The sequence below is a fragment of the Macrobrachium nipponense genome, chromosome 19 (genome assembly GCF_015104395.2).
Source record: "Macrobrachium nipponense isolate FS-2020 chromosome 19, ASM1510439v2, whole genome shotgun sequence".
Classification (NCBI taxonomy): domain Eukaryota; kingdom Metazoa; phylum Arthropoda; class Malacostraca; order Decapoda; family Palaemonidae; genus Macrobrachium; species Macrobrachium nipponense.
In genome coordinates, this window is record NC_061088.1 from 17421031 (window position 1) to 17445055 (window position 24025).

The 24025-nt window shown below is 35.2% G+C and overlaps 1 protein-coding gene across 1 annotated transcript; it reads right to left on the reverse strand.

Moving 5' to 3' along the window:
• Nucleotides 1-452: 452 nt before the first annotated feature.
• LOC135212706 (pigment-dispersing hormone type 1-like) lies at nt 453-2285 on the reverse strand. The gene is made up of 4 exons (XM_064246399.1): nt 2139-2285; nt 1791-1893; nt 1387-1551; nt 453-770 (listed from the first exon to the last, which is right to left on the reverse strand). The coding sequence occupies exons 2-3, from the start codon at nt 1890-1892 to the stop codon at nt 1411-1413; spliced, it is 243 nt and encodes an 80-aa protein (XP_064102469.1). The 5' UTR covers nt 1893; nt 2139-2285; the 3' UTR covers nt 453-770; nt 1387-1410.
• Nucleotides 2286-24025: the final 21740 nt, after the last annotated feature.

Genomic DNA, 24025 nt, shown 5'->3' on the forward strand with positions numbered 1-24025 from the left:
ACCTCTCTCTCTTTTTTTTTTTTTTTTATTATTTTTCAGTTTCTTGGTTTTTGTCGGGCCCTGTTTGTCCACCAGGGCAAGCCCTATGTAATAGTGCTAAGGCATTCGGCGTTTACGATTAAGATGACTACTGAGTGTCGAGTCGACAATCATACTTAAAACATTTCTTAGCAGACATGTAAGCTATGATTATTATTAAAAAATCTAATAAAATATCTATTTATTGACTTATCTATTTCTTGATCTGTTTATATTCTTTTTAAGGATGTTTGTCAAATTACCGCTCATGAGATTTCTATGGATGAGTCACAGATCAGCCACCCAGTAAGTTACATGACACATAATACATACATACATTTTTATCTGTGTTATCCAAATATTCATACATTCTTTCATTTGCATTAATTCTTTTTTGGTATATGTACACTATTAACCAACGAAAGGGGGAAATAAGAATATAATTCCAGCTGCCATATTTATTGATGAAATTTGATGCAAATCTTATACACCTGAAGTTTCAGAGAGTTTTTTCCCCAGCAACATGGATATCTGGACTCAGGCATCAATTCACAACTGCCTGTTGCTGAACTGTGGCATAACTGAAGATCAATGAGTTTCGTTGATAACTGGCTGAAGAAACTCATCTCCATGGAAAGGTAACAGAATGAACTGTGGAGGTTATTTTTTGGTGTCCTGGTTTCTCTGAAGGTGCAGCTGGAAGAAGTGTATGCATCAAATTTTTGTAGTGGTCAGTTGTAGTAGGTTGTGGTCTGCAATAAAAGACAAAAATATAAACTTTGTAAATTTGCAAGTTTCATTTCTTTGAATTCAGTACATGACACAGGCATGAACCCAGAGTTTTTTTTTTTTTTTTTTTTTTTTTTGGTGGTGGTGGTGGGGGGAGGGGGGGGTTCGTTTTTCCCAAAACTGGACTTTTTCTTCTATAAATTTCATTGCATATATATGGGTATATACAGGATGAAGTACTTGAAAATGTTATTTTAGTTGTATTAAGAAGAAAAATTGGGTAAGCGGTCTATGCCCTTCTACCCGATTAGATTTTATAGAAAGTACTGAAACTTTGGTTAACAAAAGAATGTTTTACTTAAAATCATTTACAAATATGGTGGCCTATATCGTATTCCTATTATCACTCTTGTATTTCTTACTACTAAAGAATGATGGTGATGTTTAATAACATAATTTATAAAAAAAAAAAACTAACCAAAAAACAAAAGATTGTTATTTTTTACTTTGAAAGTACAGTTCGACACCCCATCCCCCCTCGGTACAGGCATGTGAAGGCGTGTTCTCTTTACCCCAGCCAGTCACGTCTATTTTTACTAATAATTTATTTTGAAAGTACATCAGCCACTCCTCACCTACCTAGAATGTAAACATTTCGTCATCCTACTTCTTTCCTGCTTCAGCCATTACTCTGGGAATCCCAAGGATGGAGTTGATCATTCCTGAATTCCTCTTGTGGGCCTCTGCTGAACTCCAGGGTCCATGGGACACGCGCAGGATTTGGGCTGCAAGTTCTGCCACCACCTAAAATGAAAGTTACGTTTCTATCTAAATAAAGTTCTGCGACCCTTGTTGAATCATTCTAAGTCAAGTATATAAGCTTTAGGAGATGGTTAATGGGAAGATATTAAAGCAACATATATCTTTGCATCAAACTGCGAAGCAACTGCATTTCAGTCTTCCAGTTAGGTTATAAAACTTGGTTAAAAGCTAGAATTTCAACAGAGTGATTTCTGAACTCTTATAACGGCCTTATAGCTTACCTGTCTCTCTGTTGTCGTGAGATCTTCCTGGGCAGACGCCGTATAGCAGGAGTGAACGACAACTACCATTGCCATAAGGACGGCGAAGAATTTTGCCTGCATTCTAAAAGGAAATCAAGTGGAGTTTCTCTTAAACTAAGGTAACCGGCACATCATTTTGCTTAATTTTACTTAGGTAACGAGATCTATAGAAAGTTTATAGTTTACTCTGTATTATGAGAATCTTTTTCAACTATCAGGAGATCACATCATTCCAGAAAATAAACAAATCCATATGTAGCCTACTACAGTAGATAGTTAAAACCATTAAATAAAAAAAGCTTAATCAAGGATAATACTTATACTCACTTTCAGGTGCTACTGGAACGAAAGAGTGACTAAGAAGAGCGATGAAGATCGAATGATGTTCTCGTGAGAGAAACTTCCTCTTTTTAAGCAGCTGAGCAGTCCTCTACGGGTGCCGTACCAACACCACACTCCAACCCTACTCGCACCCAACCAACCGTTGGACAATTTGACCCCTTCCCTACGTTTTCTCTTTCTATTGCTTTAATCATATCTCCTCTATAGGTCTGTTCAAGCATGACATTCATTCTTTTCTCGAGGTATTTTCTCTGTAACAATTATAATCTTATTTGAAAGCAATTTGGTTATGGAGTGTTTGTACCCAAGTGTCGGTGTATTGTATGCCAATAAAGTTTATTGGAGAGATATAGGTACAAAATATGGAATATATTGATTTTCTCTGTAAACAAATCATATTGACTAAGAATGACGACTTAATTCATTCTCTCACTGGGTAACAAAATAAAAATGTCAGTGAATAAGTCCATGAGTCTTTAAAGAAAAGTACATCGGGTGTGGATAAGACCATAGCTATGGAGGCTTCTCTATATCTATGGATAAGATATAGATATCGAACAACTGAAAACCTGAAGTATTATTTACGGGCGCGAAAATCAAGACATGCTGCTTTATTTATCGAATGAGACTCTTAGAAGATAATTTCATTGGAAAACAAGAAGCTTAATATCATACACTAGGCTGCTCCTCTGAGTTACAAATATAAAAGTAGGCCATTTTAATGCAAAAGACTAAAAAAATTCAAATTACAATGAATTGATGTTAAATAAACTGAAATTCCGTGAAAAGTTTGGGAAATGAAAAACGCATTAAAATATGTCTGCAAGAATGACAAATATCACAGATGAGTTGAGGAAAGTTAGGTGAGGGGAGAGTTCCGGGTATTATTAGTAATACCCTAAATTATTAGTAGATCAGACGCTATTGGCCTATAATAATAATCTAAGAATAAAAATGTTACTAGTGGATGTAAGAAGTGTGCAGCATTAACTAACAAAAGCCAATAAGGCAGCAGGAACTTTGCAGTACTCACAAGATGGTTGGGCGAAATCAGATTTTTAGCAAAGAGGGATCTCTATGTAGAAATATTAAATAATAAATAAAAGAAAAGTTTGTCTTCACTCATAATACTACTTCGTATTTAGGAATGATTTAAAATAGGCAATTTTTAAGATAAAGCCCCAGAAGTTCTCTGATAACTAAAATGAATGATGAATAATTAATAGTGTTTCTCTCTGCACATTCTTTTCATGGCTGATTCTTTGTTTTCTTCCGATTGAATTATACATATGAAAACTGAATTTATGTGATAACTTGTCCTGACACAAAATATGATCTGTATTATGATCACGAATAGAAATTCCTCGAGAAAAGTCACAATCGGACAAAGAATCTGTTTAAAAAAAAGTATGGGTGTCATAGCGTAGGACAGTGACTCGGTTACGTAAAAGCTGGATGGTCTTCTTTCGTCGCCAACATTGGAATCTTGTTGCTCCTCTTGGATCTGTTTCTGGAATAATAATAATAATAATGAGTTAAATAACGAGCTATTGTGCTTCTGTTAACGTAAGGAGAGAGTAAGTAGCTGGGAGGCTGAATTTGGACAGTCATAGACAAGGTGAAGAGGGACCATGGGCCTAGCAGCATAAAACAAACAAATGAATAAATAAAAGCATGTGAGACCTGAAGGTTGCGCTGCTATGAGCAACTCCCTCATAATAGAAATTTCTCGTTGATAAAATCACGTATCTAGTACATATTTTTACAGGCAAACAGATAGCTAGAATCAAAATAAAAATAATTCTATAACTTCATGATAGTAACTTACTAAATAGATATATAATATCTGACGACGCCATTCCTCCTTCACAAAAGCAGGGGAAAATCGTCACTGCTATGGATGGCAATGGTGGTTGAGGTTTCTCGTCGTTTCCACTTCTTGGATGTTCAGCAAAATAACCCCCATTGTCAAACGACAGATTAGGTTATAGATGAGCAATAATTAAATAATTGGGAATAAAATATTAAAGGTGATAATCTTGGTCGTTTATATACATACATACATACATAGCTACATAACATATTTAGGAAGACAAAAGGCTAAAATTCGGGTAGGCAGCTACATCAGGTTTCTTTTATCCCAACCAGTAAAATTGGCCTTGCTTGGATAGGTATTAAATCTGGTTCGATATTCATTCATATGATTAAACTGTAATGCCACGAAGCTCGGATGCACACAGTTGTCCCTTCATTGCGTTCAAATAAGATGATAATCGTACAAGACACAATGAACGTGGAAAAAATTGAAACTCGTGCTTGAATGGAGCTAAAAAGAACATAATAGATGACAAAAAAAAAAAAAAAAAAAATGATGCAGACAAAACAAGGTAGGACGAGAAAAAATTGTCTTTGAATGGAACCCTGGGGTTGATGGTGGGGGAGGGGCTGGAGGGAGGGGTTGGTGGACAGGTATGGCCCGGGAAAGGGGTTGACATTGCTTAAAAAGTGGGAGATTCTCTCTGAACGCCACCATTCGATCTTCGTTTGTCTTCCTGATCACACCCACTTATTTCGTCTCTCCGAAGTATTCATTCACAAGCGGTTCTGTATTTCATAATTATTTCCCTTTACATGAACTCAGTATGAACTACCAACACACGATTTTGTTTTGTGTTTTGATGTGAATTTATCTTAGATGGTTGCTATAGAGAACATGACGTTTTCACAGACTACGTTATCCATGCGCTTGACTTTCTTTCAGAATGCAGTCAAAATTCGTAGCTGTCTGCTTGGCCTTAGTGGTCGTCATTCTCTCCTGCTATGCAACGCACAGGAAGATCTCATGACAACAGAGAGACAGGTGAGTTCTTTTACAGAGGGTGTGGCCCCAAAGAATTTGACCTGGTATGTATCACGGCCTGTTTGGTACAAGCCTGGTGGGGATATAACCGTAAAAACATAAACAAAAGACTGTAAATATCATTAAGTTAATGACCCCCAAGAAATATTAGTCCTAGATAACGAGCCCCGAACATTGCTTAGACTCACTATCTATGAAGAGCAACCCCCCCTAAAAAACAATAGTTTTTGTTTATTAGATTACGTAGTACTGAATGCAAACTGGAAGCCTCCAATACACTGTTACTTCACAATACAAAACAGAAAGAAATGCCCATTCTTACTTTGCGCATTTCCCTCCGATGTTGATTTCGAAGCAGAGCTAGTTTACGCTTTACCTCTGCTTCATTCATGTTTGCAACATATTGTCTTTAGATGTGCAGTGATTTCTTTAATTGCTGCAGTTCGTGCCTCACGGTCTTTGTACACTTCCTTTCGTACATCCCAGAGACATGGGTGTTGTTGATACAACTCTATTAGGTTCAGAGTTACCTGTCGAGATCAGTGTTCCTTGGACAAGTCTGCTGGTTAAAGGTGGAACACGAGAACTGACAGCTTGTGGGTACTGCAAGGGTGACAGGAACTCCACTGCCCCGTGACGTAATTTTTCTGCCATTCTCTACTGTTTACGTGAAGTGAATATAGATGTTTGTAAAGGGATACGGGCAAGGTGTAATTTATATACTTAAATTATATTGAGGCACAAACATATCTCAACGAAATGTATAACAATATCATGAAAAAGCGTAAACAAAATAGTAAGCAGCATAGATATTTTAAGGAAATGAGTTCAATAAATATAAAACTGAGAAAGATACTTATTTATAAGATATTAAGATTTTATAAAAGCCAACTCCTTTAAATATCATGTGCTGTTTTGATGGCGATTAAGTGACGAATTTTCTGTACCAAATATTTTAAGACACATCTAGCACCATGCCTTCATTATCAGGTTATGGTTATCGACCTCTCTTGTCAACCAAGATTTAACTTTGTCATTGAAGAGCTTATTTTTCTGTATGTTTTGCGATTGTGGTTCATTAAGATATATGTTATAATACAGTACACTGCAAAATTTGCAATTTAGAAATTTTATTTAATTGGTTCGTTTATAAGATTAACTTTAATTACGAGTATTAATCATTTATAAGCAGTGCATATATATATATATATATATATATATATATATATATATATATATATATAGTATATATATATATATATATATATTAATAATAATAATAATATAATAATAATAGTAATATTAGTAGTAGTAGTAGTAGTAATAGTAGTGGTAATAGTAGTAGTAGTAGTAGTAGTAATAGTAGTAGTTATAGTCATTGTCATCGGCATCGTCATTGTCATCGTCATCATCAATAATAATAAAAATGTAATAAATAATCAATAATCAATAATCAAATAATAATAATCATAACAATAATAATAATAATAATTATTATTATAATAATTATAATATTATTAAAATAATGGCAGAATTCACAGAATTGATTTTGTACAATATTCTTTCAATTCTCCTTATGATTTGCCTTTCAGCACGCTGGTATTATAAAGCAGCTGTCCAATGTTCATCGTGCTGTAGGTCGTCAACGGAAATTTCGGGCGGGCTGGTGTTATCAAAAGCAAACTGGTTATCAGGGACAGGCTGGGTCGTCAACAGGTATACAGGTGCGCTTCGTAGGTCGGGAACAGGCGGTAGTCGTCAGGGGTCTATCCGGTATTTCTTGTTATTTCTTCTTTTCTGGTTTTAAAGGCGTCTACATGTTTCGGCCACCTAGTTTGGCCATCTTCGGGACGGGATCGCTGAGTGCAATGGTCTGTGTCAGAATGTATTCACGCTATTTATTGCATTCGGTTGGCTTGAAGAAACGGGTACCTCACTTCATTGGGCAATACCTGTGACGTCGCGAGCGATGTCATCAGGGGGCCCGTTGCTGGTTGGCTGTCCTCTTCGTGGGCGGAGCCTCATCCTTATTGGTGATGGTGGAGGTCCCCTCGAAGGGCGTGCTACCAGGTCGTCCTCAGGGCGAGAGCTTGAGCTGCGATCACCCCTCAGGGTTACTAGGGGACGTCCTCAGGATCCCTCTGGTGCGATGGTGGTTGTGGGGCGGTGTCTGCTGCTCTCCTGACGGCGGTGGGGAGGAGGAATGGTCTCCTGTGTGATGTTCAAACTGGGCTTCTCCCTCCCGATGTGCAGCGCTTCTAAGATTCGCAAACGACGTAGATCGGGTGCTTGGTCGATAACCTCGAAGTTACCGACGATGTCGCTGCGTCGGATTCTTTTATTATGGGCAGTCCTTGCATGATTGAATACTGCTCCTTCCTGCGCGTGACAGGAGATCCTCTTGGAGAGGCGCATTGACGTCATCCCGATGTAAGTTCCGAGGCATCCTCGGATTGGGCACGTATATCTGTAAATGACGTTCGTCCTCTTCAAGGGATCCTGCAACGGTGCGGGGTTATTTTTCATAATAAGACTGCATGTTTTTTTACTTGTATAAAATATGATCAAGTTTGATGCTGCTTGTTGTTGTCGGTCGGGGAAACGTTGATTCCTGATTATTTCCCGTTGGGCTCGCTCGTCTTCTTTATACCGCCGATGGAAGGTGCCCTTATAGAAAAAATTAATTTTCTGCTGGGGGTCTGGGCGGGGTTCCTGTAGGTACCATTTTTCCATGCTCTTCTGAAGACGTTCTGGATGCTTCGGTTGGTGTGTCCGTTGTTTACTAGGACCGTGGGCTGCACGTTCCATCTCCTTATGGTGTCTGCCCATGTTGAACAATGGGAAAGAGCTCTCCTGACGTAGGCGCTGATGGTGGTGTCCTTATAGCGTTCAGGGCATTCACTCTCGCCGTTCAGACACATTCCCAGGTTCGTGGGCTTCGTGTAAACCCTTGTAGCGACGCACCTCTTCTGTTCAACCAGGACGTCCAGGAAGGGAAGACGGCCATCACGGCTATATTCGATGGTAAATCGTAAACGGCTGTGGGTGTGGAAGGCTTGACGTATTTCCTCGATCTCCTCCCTCGTTCCTGCTTGGATGAAAGTGTCATCTATATATCTTACGTATATAGATGGCTTCCTAATACTCCTAAAGACACGCTCCTCCACTATGCCCATATAAAAGTTCGCAAACAGGACCCCGAGGGGGGATCCCATTGCTACACCATCGATTTGTAAGTACATATGGCCATGGTGGTTAATGAAGGGAGCCTTCTTGGTGCATATTTCCAGCAGAGAGCGAAGGGAGTGTTCGGGATATTCAGCGGGTCGGTGGATGGTCTCTGTAGACACGTTCAAGGATCATTTCGATGGTTTCATCTACAGGAACGTTGTAAACAGCGACTCTACATCCATCGATGCAATACTGCCTCCAGGGGGGCGCGGATCTTAAGGCTTGCAGAAACTCCGCAGACGACTTCAAACTATGTGTGCTGGGGATGTAGGGGGAGAATAGTATTTAGTTTGTTTAGCAAGGTGGTATGTGGGTGCTGGTATTTGGCTAATGATAGGTCTTAGGATTTCCATGTTTGTGAGTTTTTTTTTATTTTCACATTACCGTAGATGTACCCGAGGTTGTATCTCCAGAAATACTAGATAGGTGTAAGGCGTTAGTGGCTGCGTTGACAGTTTCTATGATTCTATTGGCTTCGCGTTTAATGTCGTCTACGGGTTCTTAGTAATGCGTCGAAACTTAGTGGTAGATGAACCATCGAAATGATCATTTGAACGTGTCTACAGAGAACCATCACCGACCCGCTGAATATCCCGAACACGCCCTTCGCTCACAAACATGGAAATCCTTTTAAGACCTATCATTAGCCAAATACCAGCACCCACATACCACCTTGCTCCAAACAACTAAATACTATTCTCACCCCCTACATCCCCAGCAACACATAGTTTTGAAGTCGTCTGCGGAGTTTCTGCAAGCCTTAAGATCCGCGCCCCCTGGAGGCAGTATTGCATCGATGGATGTAGAGTCGCTGTTTACTAACGTTCCTGTAGATGAAACCATCGAAAAGATTCATTGAACGTGTCTACAGAGAGAACCCATCCACCGACCCGCTGAATATCCCGAACACGCCCTTCGCTCTCTGCTGGAAATATGCACCAAGAAGGCTCCCTTCATTAACCACCATGGCCATATGTACTTACAAATCGATGGTGTAAAAAAAAAAAAGCAATGGATCCCCCCTCGGGGTCCTGTTTTGCGAACTTTTATATGGGCATAGTGGAGGAGCGTGTCTTTAGGAGTATTAGGAAGCCATCTATATACGTAAGATATATAGATGACACTTTCATCCAAGCAGGAACGAGGGAGGAGATCGAGGAAATACGTTCAAGCCTTCCACACCCACAGCCGTTTACGATTTACCATCGAATATAGCCGTGTGGCCGTCTTCCCTTCCTGGACGTCCTGGTTGAACAGAAGGAGGTGCGTTCGCTACAAGGGTTTACACGAAGCCCACGAACCTGGGAATGTGTCTGAACGGCGAGAGTGAATGCCCTGAACGCTATAAGGACACCACCATCAGCGCCTACGTCAGGAGAGCTCTTTCCCATTGTTTCAACATGGGCAGACACCCATAAGGAGATGGAACGTGTAGCCCAGGTCCTAGTAAACAACGGACACACCAACCGAAGCATCCAGAACGTCTTCAGGAAGAGCATGGAAAAATGGTACCTACAGGACCCGCCCAGACCCCCAGCAGAAAATTAATTTTTTCTATAAGGGCACCTCCATCGGCGTATAAAGAAGACGAGCGAGCCCAACGGGAAATAATCAGGAATCACGTTTCCCGACCGACAACAACAAGCAGATCAACTTGATCATATTTTATACAAGTAAAAAAACATGCAGTCTTATTATGAAAAATAACCCCGCACCGTTGCAGGATCCCTTGAAGAGGACGAACGTCATTTACAGATATACGTGCCCAATCCGAGATGCCTCGAACTTACATCGGGGATGACGTCAATGCGCCTCTCCAAGAGGATCTCCTGTCACGCGCAGGAAGGAGCAGTATTTAATCATGCAAGACTGCCCATAATAAAACGAATCCGACGCAGCGACATCGTCGGTAACTTCGAGGTTATCGACCAAGCACCCGATCTACTTCGTTTGCGAATCTTAGAAGCGTCTGCCATCGGGAGGGAGAAGCCCAGTTTGAACATCACACAGGAGACCTTCCTCCTCCCCACCGCCGTCAGGAGAGCAGCAGACACCGCCCCACAACGACCATCGCACCAGAGGGATCCTGAGGATGATAGAAGCGTTAGCTCTCATCCTGAGGACGTCCCTAGTAACCCTGAGGATGATCGCAGCTCAAGCTCTCGCCCTGAGGACGACCTGGTAGCACGCCTTCGAGGGGACCTCCACCATCACCAATAAGGATGAGGCTCCGCCCACGAAGAGGACAGCCAACCAGCAACGGGCCCCCTGATGACATCGCTCGCGACGTCCACAGGTATTGCCCAATGAAAAGTGAGGGTACCCGTTTCTTCAAGCCAACCGTGAAGCCGAATAACAATAAATAGCGTGAATACATCTGACACTAGACCATTGCACTCAGCGATCCCGTCCCGGCCCGAAGATGGTCCAAACGAGGTGGCCGAAACATGTAGACGCCTTTAAAAACAGAAAGAAGAAATAACAAGAAATCCGGATAGACCCCTGACGACTACGGCCTGTTCCCGACCTACGAAGCGCACCTGTTTACTGAGTTCCAAACTAGTATACCTGTTGACGACCCCAGCCTGTCCCTGATAACCAGTTTGCTTTTGATAACCCCGAAATTTCCGTTGACGACCTACAGCACGATGAACATTGGACAGCTGCTTTATAATACCAGCGTGCCTGAAAGGCAAATCATAAGGAGAATTGAAAGAATATTGTACAAAATCAATTCTGTGAATTCTGCCATTATTTTTAATAAAACTTGTTTGAAAGAAGTCTGTTTCCAGCATACACAAATAATTATAATAATTAATAATAATAATTATAATAATAATAATTAACAATAATAATAATAATAAAAAATAATAATAATAAAAAATAATAATAATAATTAATTAATAAAATAATAATAATAATAATAATAATAATAATAATAATAATAACAATAATAATTAATAATTAATAATAATAATAAGAATAATAATAATAATAATAATAATAATAATAATAATAATAATAATAAGTAATTAATAATAATAATAATAATAATTTTTAATCATTAATAATAATAAATAATAATAATAACTAACAATAAATAATAAATAATAATTAGTAATAAATAATAATAATAATTAATAATAAATAATATTTAATAATAATAATAATTAATAATAATAATAATTAATAATAATAATAATAATAATAATAATAATTAATAATAAAATAAATAATAAATATAATATAATAAATAATAATAATAATAATAAAATAATATAATAAAATAATAATAATCATAATAATAATAACAATAAAAAATAATAATAATAAATAACAATAATAAATAATAATAATAATAATATAATAATAATAATTAGATAGATAAGTATATATATTATACAATATATATATATATATATATATATATATATATATATATAAAATATATATATAGAGCGTGTGTGTGTGTGTTGTGTATGTATGGATGTGTCTGCATATATATATATTATCTATACTATATATATATAGAAGATATATAATGATATAGATATATCTATATATATATATATATATATACTAGTATCTATATATATATATATATATATATATATCACTAATATATATCTATATATATATATATAATATATATATTATATATATATATATATAGTATATCTATATATATAGATATATATATAGCTATATATATATACTATATATTATATATATATATATATATAAACTATATATATATATATATAGATATATACATATATATATAGTATTATATATATATATATAGTATATATTTATATAGTACTATATATAATAGATATATATATATATATATAGCTATATATATATATATATATACTATATATAGATATATATACTATATATACATATATATATATATATCTATACTATATCATATATAATATATATATATATAGAATATATATACTATATATATATATATATATATAGATCTATATATTCTATATAATATATATATATATATATCTAATATATATAATAAATATATATATATATATCTATATATATCTATTTATATATATATATATATATATATATATATATATATATATATATATATACAAGATATCTAATAACGATATATATATATATATATATATACTATATATATATATATCTAGATATCTAATATAATAAATATATTATATATATATACATACTATATTTATAGATATATATAATATAAATATATTATATATATAAAGAGATATACTCTTATATATTTTATATAATATATATCTATATATGTATTATATACATATTATATATATATCTATATTTATATATATATATATATAATATAATATAGATAATTATAATAATATATTTATATATATATATCTTATATATAATATATTCATATATATATATATATAGATTTATATCTAATATATATATATGATATATATACATATCTTATATATATTTAATAAATAAAATTTTATAAGATATATATATTATATATTATATTATAATATTATAATATAGTATTATATATATATCTATATATCTATCTATATATATATATATATATATATAATATCTATATATATATATATATATATATATATATATATATATATATGCTATAAAATCTATATTTTGTATATAATATATATATATATATATATATTATATACTATATATATTAATCTATATATTTAATATATTATTATATATTATAATATTATAGATGTATATATTAGATAATATAGATAATTTATATATATATAAATAGATATATTTAGGATATATAGAATATATATATAATATATTAATATATATAATCTATATATCTATTTTTATATATATAGATTATATTATATTTATATATAATGATATTATGATATATCTATATTATATATATATTATAATATATAGATATATATATATATATATTATTATATTAATATAGATAAATATTATTATATAATCATTATATATCTATAGAATAACTATTACATTATAATATATACTATCATCTATCTTCTATCTATATTCTATAATATAATAAATATATATATAATATATATAATACTCTAATATAATATATATGCAAAAGCAGATGTATATATTCGTAAGTGACGGTTTAATTTGCCTTTAGTGTGAACAGGGTTCATCCCTTTAATTTCGAAGTCCCGAATTTCCGTCCAGGAAGACCCTTGGCCAAAGGCAAAACCTTGATAACATTAGGGAAGCGCTGTGCGAGAAGCTTTGTTCGCGGTTTCTCCCTTTCTGACGTCATAAGCGAACCCACCCAAGTTTATCGGTAGTGGTAAAATAGGTGACTTTCTTGTTTAAAAAACGTCAAATTTGATTTAAACCATTATCGAAGTGTCAAAAGTTGGCTTACATGTTACAGTGACAACCAATAAAATAAATTCTTACGCTATCGCCAATTGTAATGGCAACGACAGTAATCCTTTTGTTGAGGTTATTGCAATGAAATACGCGATACTTAATGTTTTTCAAACCTTCGTTTGCGGTGGTGAGACGCTCTACTGTTCTTTGTCTTTCGTTCTCGAGTACAGAGCCATGGAAATGTATATTTTAGCAGGGTTATTCACGTCGAAATCTGGAAGTTCAAGACCCTTACAGGGAGGGGGTGGGAGATGTTTTTTTTTTTTGGTTTTTTTTTTGGGGGGGGGGGGTGGCTCATGGGGGAGAGACTGTAACTGATTGTGTGTTATCACACTTTTTAACTGATTTACTTTATTTTCGATAACTAAAGTGTTCGTCTTAAACCGAATTTTAGTATACTTAATTTCAACAGTTTCCACCCGGGTATTAATTCCGAAAAACACAAATGCAGAGTTAGGCCCTGTCCACACGGCCGAACTTTGCACGACGAACTTTGTTCGATGTGACGTCAGAAGCGGAGAAACCGCGGCAGGTTCTGACTTTCTCGCTGTTTCTCCGCTGCTGACGTCACATCTGACAAAGTTCGTCGACCAAAATCTCGACCGTGTGGACGGGGCCTAATGGGCGTTTTTGAGAACGACGAGGTCCTGCTGTATTTGTCAGTTGAACTTCCTTGTTTCTTAATCAACTGTTTAATACGTGTTTTTCTATGGTCAGAAAAACGTTACATTTTAGTAAAGATTGTTTGTTTGCTCATCAGAAATCGGCATAAAATACGTCACGTACTGCACACGAATTACTTTTCATCCACACATTCTCTACCTTGTCTAAAGCCTCACTATCCAGCGAAAACAGCCACAGGTAGATCGATAAAAGTCACGTCACAGGAAAAAAAAAAAAAAAAGTCCCATTGATATTCCCTAGATATGTATCCACCTTTGCTTCTTTTTAGTACAAACCCGTTGGGGATTACCTACTATATAAGCATAAAAGACTGTAATATCATATATAGGTAATAACCCCCAAGAGAATATTGTGAAGTTGTCGTTTTTTTCCAATTGACGATTACCGGCCCGCCATAAATTATAATTCTCTCTCTCTCTCTCTCTCTCTCTCTCTCTCTCTCTCTCTCTCTCTCTTTCATTATGCGTTGCGTTTGTTTTACATGGAAATTTAGGCGACAGTTCTAAAAATGAAATAGTGAAAAACTTCAAAAAATCCGCAAACTATTTCTTTCAATTACGTTTGAAAAATTACGACGAGGTTAAAATTATAATTCTTTTCGCTACTCGGAGTAAGCCTACAAACTACACTGTTAGTTCGTAGGGAAGGCCTATCTATGATGAGCCTCAAAAAGGTCTCGAGGGATTTCGCATTGAATTAGAGATGCAGGTATTTAGAAAAGGTATTCATGTTTTATTTATTTGAATGAAATTGTACAAATTAAATAATGCGCATGTTAAACAGAAAATAACAATTATTTCTAATAAAAGATAGCGTATTAATCGTAATTTCCGTTGGTGAAACCACTTTATTTCAAAGTTGAATTTAGTACCCACCCCAAAAGAGCTGTAAGTCTGATCACTCCTTGTTTTTTTTTTTTTATCAATTACCCTCTCGTTGCTAAAACATCGTCGATATCAAATCAATAGTTTTTAATACAAAGTTTTTTTTTTTTTTTTTTTTTTTTTTTTGTTTTTTTTTTTTTTTTTTACTGATCACAAATTTGCAACCAACCTTTACTCAAAAAATAGGTAAGGGAGAAATTATTCCACACCCTTATCATGGCTCCTGTGTGTGACAGGGTTGCCGTCGATGACGCTAATGGAAAACAAAAAAGATTGTTTGAGGTAATCGGAGAATGGGCCCCACCCCCGCCCCCGCCCCCGCCCCAATTTTTTGTTGTGGGGAGTGCGTGTGACGGTATGGGGAGATATTTTGCTGTTTGATAGTGAATAGTAGGTTATATCATTTGCCAACTTTATTCCATCATTGTATGCCTTAGTGGAATAATTTTGCTTAAATATGTTCATTAAAAGCTATGACTTATTCAGAAATCTGTGCATCAACGGAAGAAAATAGCAAACGAACACTCAAACAGAATAATAGCTATTGCAATGGTAGTATTAAAAAAAACTACAATTTGCTTTAGATTCAACATTTAATGATCACTGAACTGGCTACAGATTATTATTTTAGTACTTCCGAGTTTTAAAACTCAATTTGACTTGGTAACAGCAATAAAGAATTATGAAATGACTCTCTTTAACTGATACCTGAAGAGCTGACATTTTCTCTCAGAGAGAGAGAAGAGAGAGAGAGAGAGAGAGAGAGAGAGAGAGAGAGAGAGAGAGCAACTAAATTCTTTAATTGTATGATTAGGGCAGTGGGATTAGTACTATAGTATTGCATGGATCGTATTGTACCGCAATACCGCGTTTGGTCTGCAATTTATTATTATGAAATAAAAAATAACCATCGATATAGCGCTCACTTTTGTCGTACAATGACATTCAATTTGCGTTGTCTATCATTGAGATTGTTTTCCTAATTTTCCTGTAACTGAGGTTTTAGTATGATGTGTCTTATTGTCAACTCTAAAATTACCCCTCTGTCCTGTTAATTAACAAGGTTGAGTTTAGTACTGCCTATACATAATACTTATGGTAGTAGTTTGTAACTGTTTAAGTGTCGATGCCTCACTTATAGCATCAGTCATTTGAGGTGCCCAGTGGAGCAAGGGCACAAGTGCCGTTTTTTTACAAACTGAGAAAAATGCATTTAAAGTTTTAAAACATCAATATCTTTGAAATCAACCTTACGATTTTAATCTAGTCTTTGCAGTTTTACAGGAAATTGATCTGTGTACCATACATCCAAAGATTACGTCGTCATTATAAGACATACTTGAGCAACAGTATAAAATGTAAGGTTAAGTAGAGTGTGCCTGCTTGTTATTTTGCTGGATTATAATGAATATATACTTATTTTGGCCATTATCTATTACCGACATCACAGCATATAAGAATAAATATTATAAATAGTAAAAAAAGTCATGCATAACACCAAAAAAACATAAACAAGCTAATATATATATAAAAATAAAGGTAAATTCGCATTTATAGTTTTCAAACGTCAATATTGTTTAAAACCACCAATGTTTTTAATCTAGTTTTCACCTTTATAAAGGAAATTTATCTCTATACCTTAAATCCTAACAAGATTAGCCTCGAGGTCACGGTTAATGCAACTCATTATGTCGTCCCACAGGTCATGGTCGATTTACGTCTTTCTACGTTATAAAGACGAAAGTTGTATGGCCACAGTTTTCTTTTATAATAAGCAACACTAGTGCTCAGCGTGGGTGTCAGCAATGTTTGTTATAGATCAAGGCAAATACGCAACCAAATCATTATCGTCTGAACAGTATACTGATGCTATGAAGTGCGGCTCTAGATTGTGTTGCAAGAACTTTATTATGCGCATCCAATTCACGTTGCATTTCATCCAGCTGAGGTTTTTCACAACACTTTTATATTTTTATATAATAAATGAAAGGTATCAAGAACTGAAGGCATGAAACCAACATTAAACACGGTCCTAAACACGTTACTATAATAATTGAAAGAAACAATAACTACATTTGGATGATCATACTTTATAAAGTTCACATACATAGTAAACAACTTCACAACGCTAAAACTCAATCCCATGTACACGAGGCTACAAGATTTTGTGGGAGAATACCTATGAGATGTCATGGTCGGCAGCGCTGCTTCCTTTATAATGTGACCACGCACAAAATATGAATAAAAAGGTAAAGTTAAAATAAACAAGGGAAAGAGAAATAGAATTAAGAAATGGGTAAGTAAAACAGAACGTTCGTAATCAATCAACTATTTGTGTACTTGAACTATCCTCAGCAGGTAATAAATATCCTGCAACGATTTATTGGCACAGACACCAATCATTTCTGCAAATATGACGTCTAGCCATTGCCTTCCTATGCCCCAATATTCTTTAAAACAATGCCTCTATCATGGGCATAGTAGCTTTCTCAAAGCACCCATCGGCACAAGCAAGTCCAATTCTACGTGCTTCTAATTCTAACGTTAGTGAAGTCTTTCAGCAAGTATAAGCCTTACTTTGAAGACCAGTATGGAATGAAATTAAAAGGAAAAAAGAAATAAATCTTTTAGATCAAAACATAAGACAAATGTAGAAAAAGGGTGACGACGTACTATGCAAACTATCTATTTCGTATCATTTTATTCAGCGTCGTAAGAAAGGATGCTTCAGTGAGAACGGGAACACTGGTGTCTGCCCCTCGACGCCTCCGGTGTCTATTTACTTTACTTTATTTAGGATAGGAAAGGTTGCATTAATTGGGAAAAGGTGGGGGGTGGGAGGGTGAGGATGTGAGAGAGAGTGAGGAAATGAAGGAAGGAAGGAAGGAAGACAGGAGGAGTGTTGACTGAGAGGGGTATGGCTGGTTGTGAGAGGAGGCTACATGACCTGGTAGGGTTCGATGATGACAAGTTAATTTTGTTTTCTTTTCAGGTAATTGAGTGATGAGGTGTTTGTGGTCTCACCAGAGCCTGACTGTTGTATCTTCCAGACTGAGGTCACGGGATTTTCTCGACGTTTTTTTTTTTTATTAAATTCCTTCTCTTGGCCTTCTGTGCCTTTAGAATCTTGTTATCAATTTTTTTCAGCACGGATTCGCCTTTTAATTCATTTATTTTGTTTAATTAACATAGCTTAATTTTGTGATAAAATTGGGGTTCACAGTTTTATTGCGCGTTTTCTCTGATCCCGTTTTCTATGATGGTGAGCTGAACCTAAAAGGTCTGCTATGTTCTTTTATACTTAGTTGGCCTTATGCCAGCACGGGCTCTTGCTCAACTCATCGAGCAGCCCGTAAGACGGTCTGCTATTGTACAGTGATGCAATGGTGTAATTCGTAATCCGTGTGATTTGAACTGATATTTTTTTTCTTTTTTTTCTTTTTTTTACATAGCTGAGTTCGAAGTGGGTCGTGAATTGCTACTTTCAGGTGACTAGGCCTAGTTCCGGGCATAGCAAGGCTTACAATGCAGGGCCACTCACTGTCTGTTATTTAGGCAAAGATAGAACCATTAGGACTGATAGCAGGACCTGTCCTTGCACCTGTAAAACAGACTTGCTAAATAAAAAGTAAGAAAGAAGGTCGCAAGCAACCAGAACACCCGTCAAATCCACCGACCTGTTTTATTTAAGTAAGGGAGACGACCGACACCGCCCCACACCCCCCTCCCCCACCCTCCGACCCACCCCCGTCTACCTCTACGTCTAACCCACAATCCTAACTTTTTCACCTTCACTTTTACCTCAAATCTGCTAATCATATTCCAACCGTGAAATTTAAGACTGAATTTGCGTAAGTGGGCGTATCATAAGGAAGTGATATCACTCAAATTCATATTTCCACGGGTAACCAGTAATCAATTCGATTCAGTCAAGCATTATTGTATAACAGAAATTCATGAGTTTTTTGGGGAATATATATATATATATATATATAATAATATATATATATATATATATATATATATATATATATATATATATATATATATATATATATATATATATATATATAAAAGAATCACCCGAGCATGACCAATAGGCCTAGTGCTCGATTCTTAAAACAGCCCTCTGGTTATTCTTGACTAGATAAAAAGGTCTTGAGAGAGAGAGAGAGAGAGAGAGAGAGAGAGAGAGAGAGAGAGAGAGAGAGAGAGAGAGAGAGCAAAACACGAGATACTCAAATTAAAATAATGCTCAACAAGCATATTCACACTCCGAATCGTATGGACAAGAATAGTCTCACTCATGCACTGAAAAAAAGGTGGAACCTACGAAAATACTTGTTTGATGCAACCCTGAACGCAATTCCACATGCAACAATTTGCAAAATTGAGGAATTCGATGAAATTATTAGCTAACAAGCTGGAAAATATATTCCCTTGATTCTTGAATAGGCCTAACCATGTAGCCAATGCTAAACGCGCATATAACTTGGATTTAGTTTTTTTTTTTTTTCTTTTTTTTTTTTTTTTCTCACACCAATTTGAGTCTTATTTATATTTCATTTAATCAGATGCTAAACTTCTTTGTGCTTTATCAAAAGAAATCATAACTTTCGATATAACGCTATAAAAGTAGAAAGTTAATTTACAAATCATATTAGACCAATGCTTATGCACTCGGTTCCTGCTGCCACTCAATGGTGAACACTTGATATCACACATTGAGAGCCGCAGATGTTTCTATGGGGTTTTTATTTATTTTTTTTTATTTTTTTTTAAGGGGATTATTTTTTTTTTCTTTTAATAAACAGTTATTGAACTGACATTGACCATTCACTGGGGAAATACCTTCTGTGCTTCTACAGTTAATCACTGATACTTATTATCAGATAAAGAGGATGACAATAATTGCGATAAAATATACTAACTGGCAACCCCGCGGGGGTTTCTCAAAAATTTTAGTACGACCAATTTTGAAATCTGTCGCTTCACTTCTGGAACTAACTGTGCAATTAACACCAAATCGTTTGGTTTGACCGAAGCTTCCCTATGTTGTGCAAAACGTGAGATAAATGGAGAAATAAAACCCAACGTCCAGGTCCGGTGCATTTTTATGTAACCGACCATAATCTGTGACGTCACACAACCCAGTCGAAGTGACAATTTACTGATGTAGACAAATGGACAATTGCCTTTCTTACACTTTGAAATACGATTTAATAAATATTTCTCCATAGATTTGAGAGGTGAATGTGATTTTGGACTCATGAAAAATTGTAGATCATGTGAGAATCGATATTAGAGAAATCGAAAAGGCGAAATGTTGCACAAATCAGGCTTTTTTGTGTGAAACCTCCAGAGACTGACGGTATCCTGAAGACTGAGGTCACGGGGTTTTCTCGACAGTTTTTAAAGATTCCCTCTCTTGGCTTTGTGGGCATTTGGAATCTCGTCATCAATTTTTTTAAAGATAATTTTCTATAATGAGTTGTCCGTTGGGCCGAATCTGCCTGTCAGTTCGTGTATTTTGTTAAATTAACATAGTTTAATTTGGAAGGTGTTCCTCAAGTCTATTCTAAACACTTTTGAGCTACATAATCTTTGTTTACCAAACTACTGTCCATTCTTTCCATATAACGAAATCTCTTGTATTCCACTGATACTACCTCTGAACACTGAAACACAATAATGACCATTATAGAACACGTATCTTTTTCTTTTCCTGTGGTAAAAATAATAAGAGTGAGAATGGTAGTATACAGCGATCAGTTCAAAGGTAGCAGCTATATATGTATATCGTATCTGAGTGAACGAGTTTCTGAAATATCAAAAAAAAAAGAAAAAAAAGATAGGACCATTAGATTCCTATCAGTCTACGCGCCTCGATATGCAGTGGGAAGCTGTTGTTGCTCTCATATGGCGATATCTAGTAATAATAATAAAATAACAATATAAAAATGAAAAAAATATAGTTTTTTTGAGATAGCATGGGTTTAGATAAGATAGAAGTCTCCATGCGAGATTTTATGCAGTAATGGCACCAGCCAAATATACATTTGATTAGGTGCCGCCGATTCAGATGATATTAATAGTTTTTTCTCTTTAATTTGTTTACCATGTTGACGCTTAATAGCATAATCCTAACTATCGTACTACAGTGTTCAAACGGATACCGGCTTTATAGGTTCAAATATAAGAAAGTAAATATAATAGTCGCTGCTTTATAATATATTATATATATATATATATATATATATATATGTATATATTATTCTTTTTAATCTTGTCAGGAAGGGCTGATGGCAAATAGCGTCAAGCTTTCATCTGCAAGCGGTGTGATTTACAGCAAATAAAATTGCTAGACTCTCGGTAAGGCTCCACAGACAGGATCACTAGACATGATGGCCACTACATTTGATATTCCGAGCGATCACCCCTCCAAATGCTGACCAGATGTACCGTTGATTAATTCAGCTGGTCTGGAGACTGGCCGCCGTGTCGTGCAAATCACGGAACTTTTACACTGGCTCCTAAATCTGGTTCCTTGTTACCAGTACATTTTTTTTTTTTTTTTTTTTTTGTAGATTCCATGACAATATATATGATCTAATTACAAAGTGCAGTGTTGTGGTTCTTTGTTTAAAAATATATAGTTATCCTTTCCAAGTACCATGAGTAGAGACATGATCCCTGGTAGCTAGCATAATAGCAGGAACTAACTATTCACTTATTTCATCTCAAATCCAAACACACACACACACAGATATATATATATATATATATATATATATATAAATATATATATATATATATATATATATATATATATATATATATATATATATACTCCAAAAAAAGTAGGCAATAAATATTAGTTCAAAAGTATTCAAGTTGATTTTAGTCATTTCTTCCACTACGTTTCAACGATAAATTTCTTCAACTACGTTTCCACCATAAGTCGATCGAAGGATATGATCTAAATTGGTTGAAAAGCTGCCACACGTGAAAGCAGCAGAGGCGGCAGTTCGTTCATTGAAACGTAAAGATAATCCTTCTTTCGAATGCAAACCATACATACTCCAAGGCTAACCAGACTCTTTTAGTTGGTATTATATAAAATCCTTTCATCGCCTTCAGAATATTTTTTCCATCACGACCGTTTCTATGTGCAATACTTGACAGCCAATCTGTTTCTCTTGTCTGTTCTTAATTTATTTTCTCAAATGATCCTCTTCCATTCTTGCAACTGAGCCGCACTTCCCGATCCCTTTCGGAGACTCGGTCGGTAGCCAACCGAGTCTCATCGCATTCAAACAAGTTATTGGAACCTCTCCTCCAGGAGAATTGGAAGAGGGCAAAACAACCCCCGGGCACTTGAGGCTTTGTTAAGTTGACCTTTTTGATTTGGGCCCAAAATGAACTTCGGAAATCATCGCTCGACCAAGCATACCGAAATCCAATAAAATTGATAGGATCCCTGGTAACAGAAAACTCTCATTCAACTCGATGTGTAATGAAATGCTCTTAATAACTGGAAGGAAATACGATGCTATATCTGTAAAGGGATTTTAATTGACCTGTTTTTCCCTGGTTATTACGGGAAACTGCTTATATTCCGTAGTCAGGTCAGGTATCATCGAGTGTCCAGTAAAGGCTGTAGGGGCATTTTATTTTATGTTATTTGTTGACTCGGAGTTCGCTATTACTTTTTTATTTCTTTCTTTCCAAAAAATATGATTCTATTTTTCGAACTTTCCAAGGGTCTGGTCGATCATTGTGTTTTCATTATCTTGCTTGCTTTCTATTATTGTGCTTTAGATGGTTTATTCTCTGTTTTCTTACTCGAGAACTATTGTAGCAAATAGAAATAGTATAATAATAATAATAACTAAAATAAGAATAATAAAAGACGTCCAACGGAATCATAAGAAAAAAACAAAAATACCACAAACTATGAAAATGGATATTTGGTCAATAAAGTTGACATAATTTTTTAGTATTTTGTACCGCCAGTCATAGAAATACCCATTGTTAACCATGTGTCCGACGGAAGCTAGGATATATATATACTATAGACTATAATTAAATCTATATTAATATATATAAGATATATACTATATATATATATAATATATATATTATATATATATATCAATATATAACAATTACTGGACCACTAGATTGGGTATTTAGGTTTCCGTAACCAAATATGGTTCCATTTCTCTATCAGATGATTAGGCCACGGCAAAAATGAAGGAATTTTAAAAAGAAAAAACATAACCAACGTTGGATGTAAAGAGATCGCTAAATGCTTACTAGACATCATGCTTAATGATGATTTGTTTTTCTTTTTCCCCAGTATATAGAATTTTTATGGCTAAATTTTAGCCATAGTGAAAAATAAACATATTTTTCTTATTTTTTTTCTTCTCCGAATGATTAATTGTTCAATTCAGTTTTGTTAATGAAACATAAATCGGTTCGAACACATGAGACTGAAAAGAGGACTGAAAGAGAGAGAGAGAGAAAAGTGGTGAGTGACGGAAAGTGACGAAACAAAAATCTTCAATCAGATCCGAATCCCCAGGTCTTGTCCCCCTGTGCCAGGTAACGGCGAGTGTACATAAAACAGTGTTTACTAAAAGTCTTTAACCATAGTTTAATTTAATTTTGTTATAAAACTGTGAACCAACCCCAATTTTATTATCAAAAGCAATCTATGTTAATTTGAACAAAATACGTGAACTGAAAGGTCGGACTCGTGCCAACAGACTCAACTCGCAAAATAA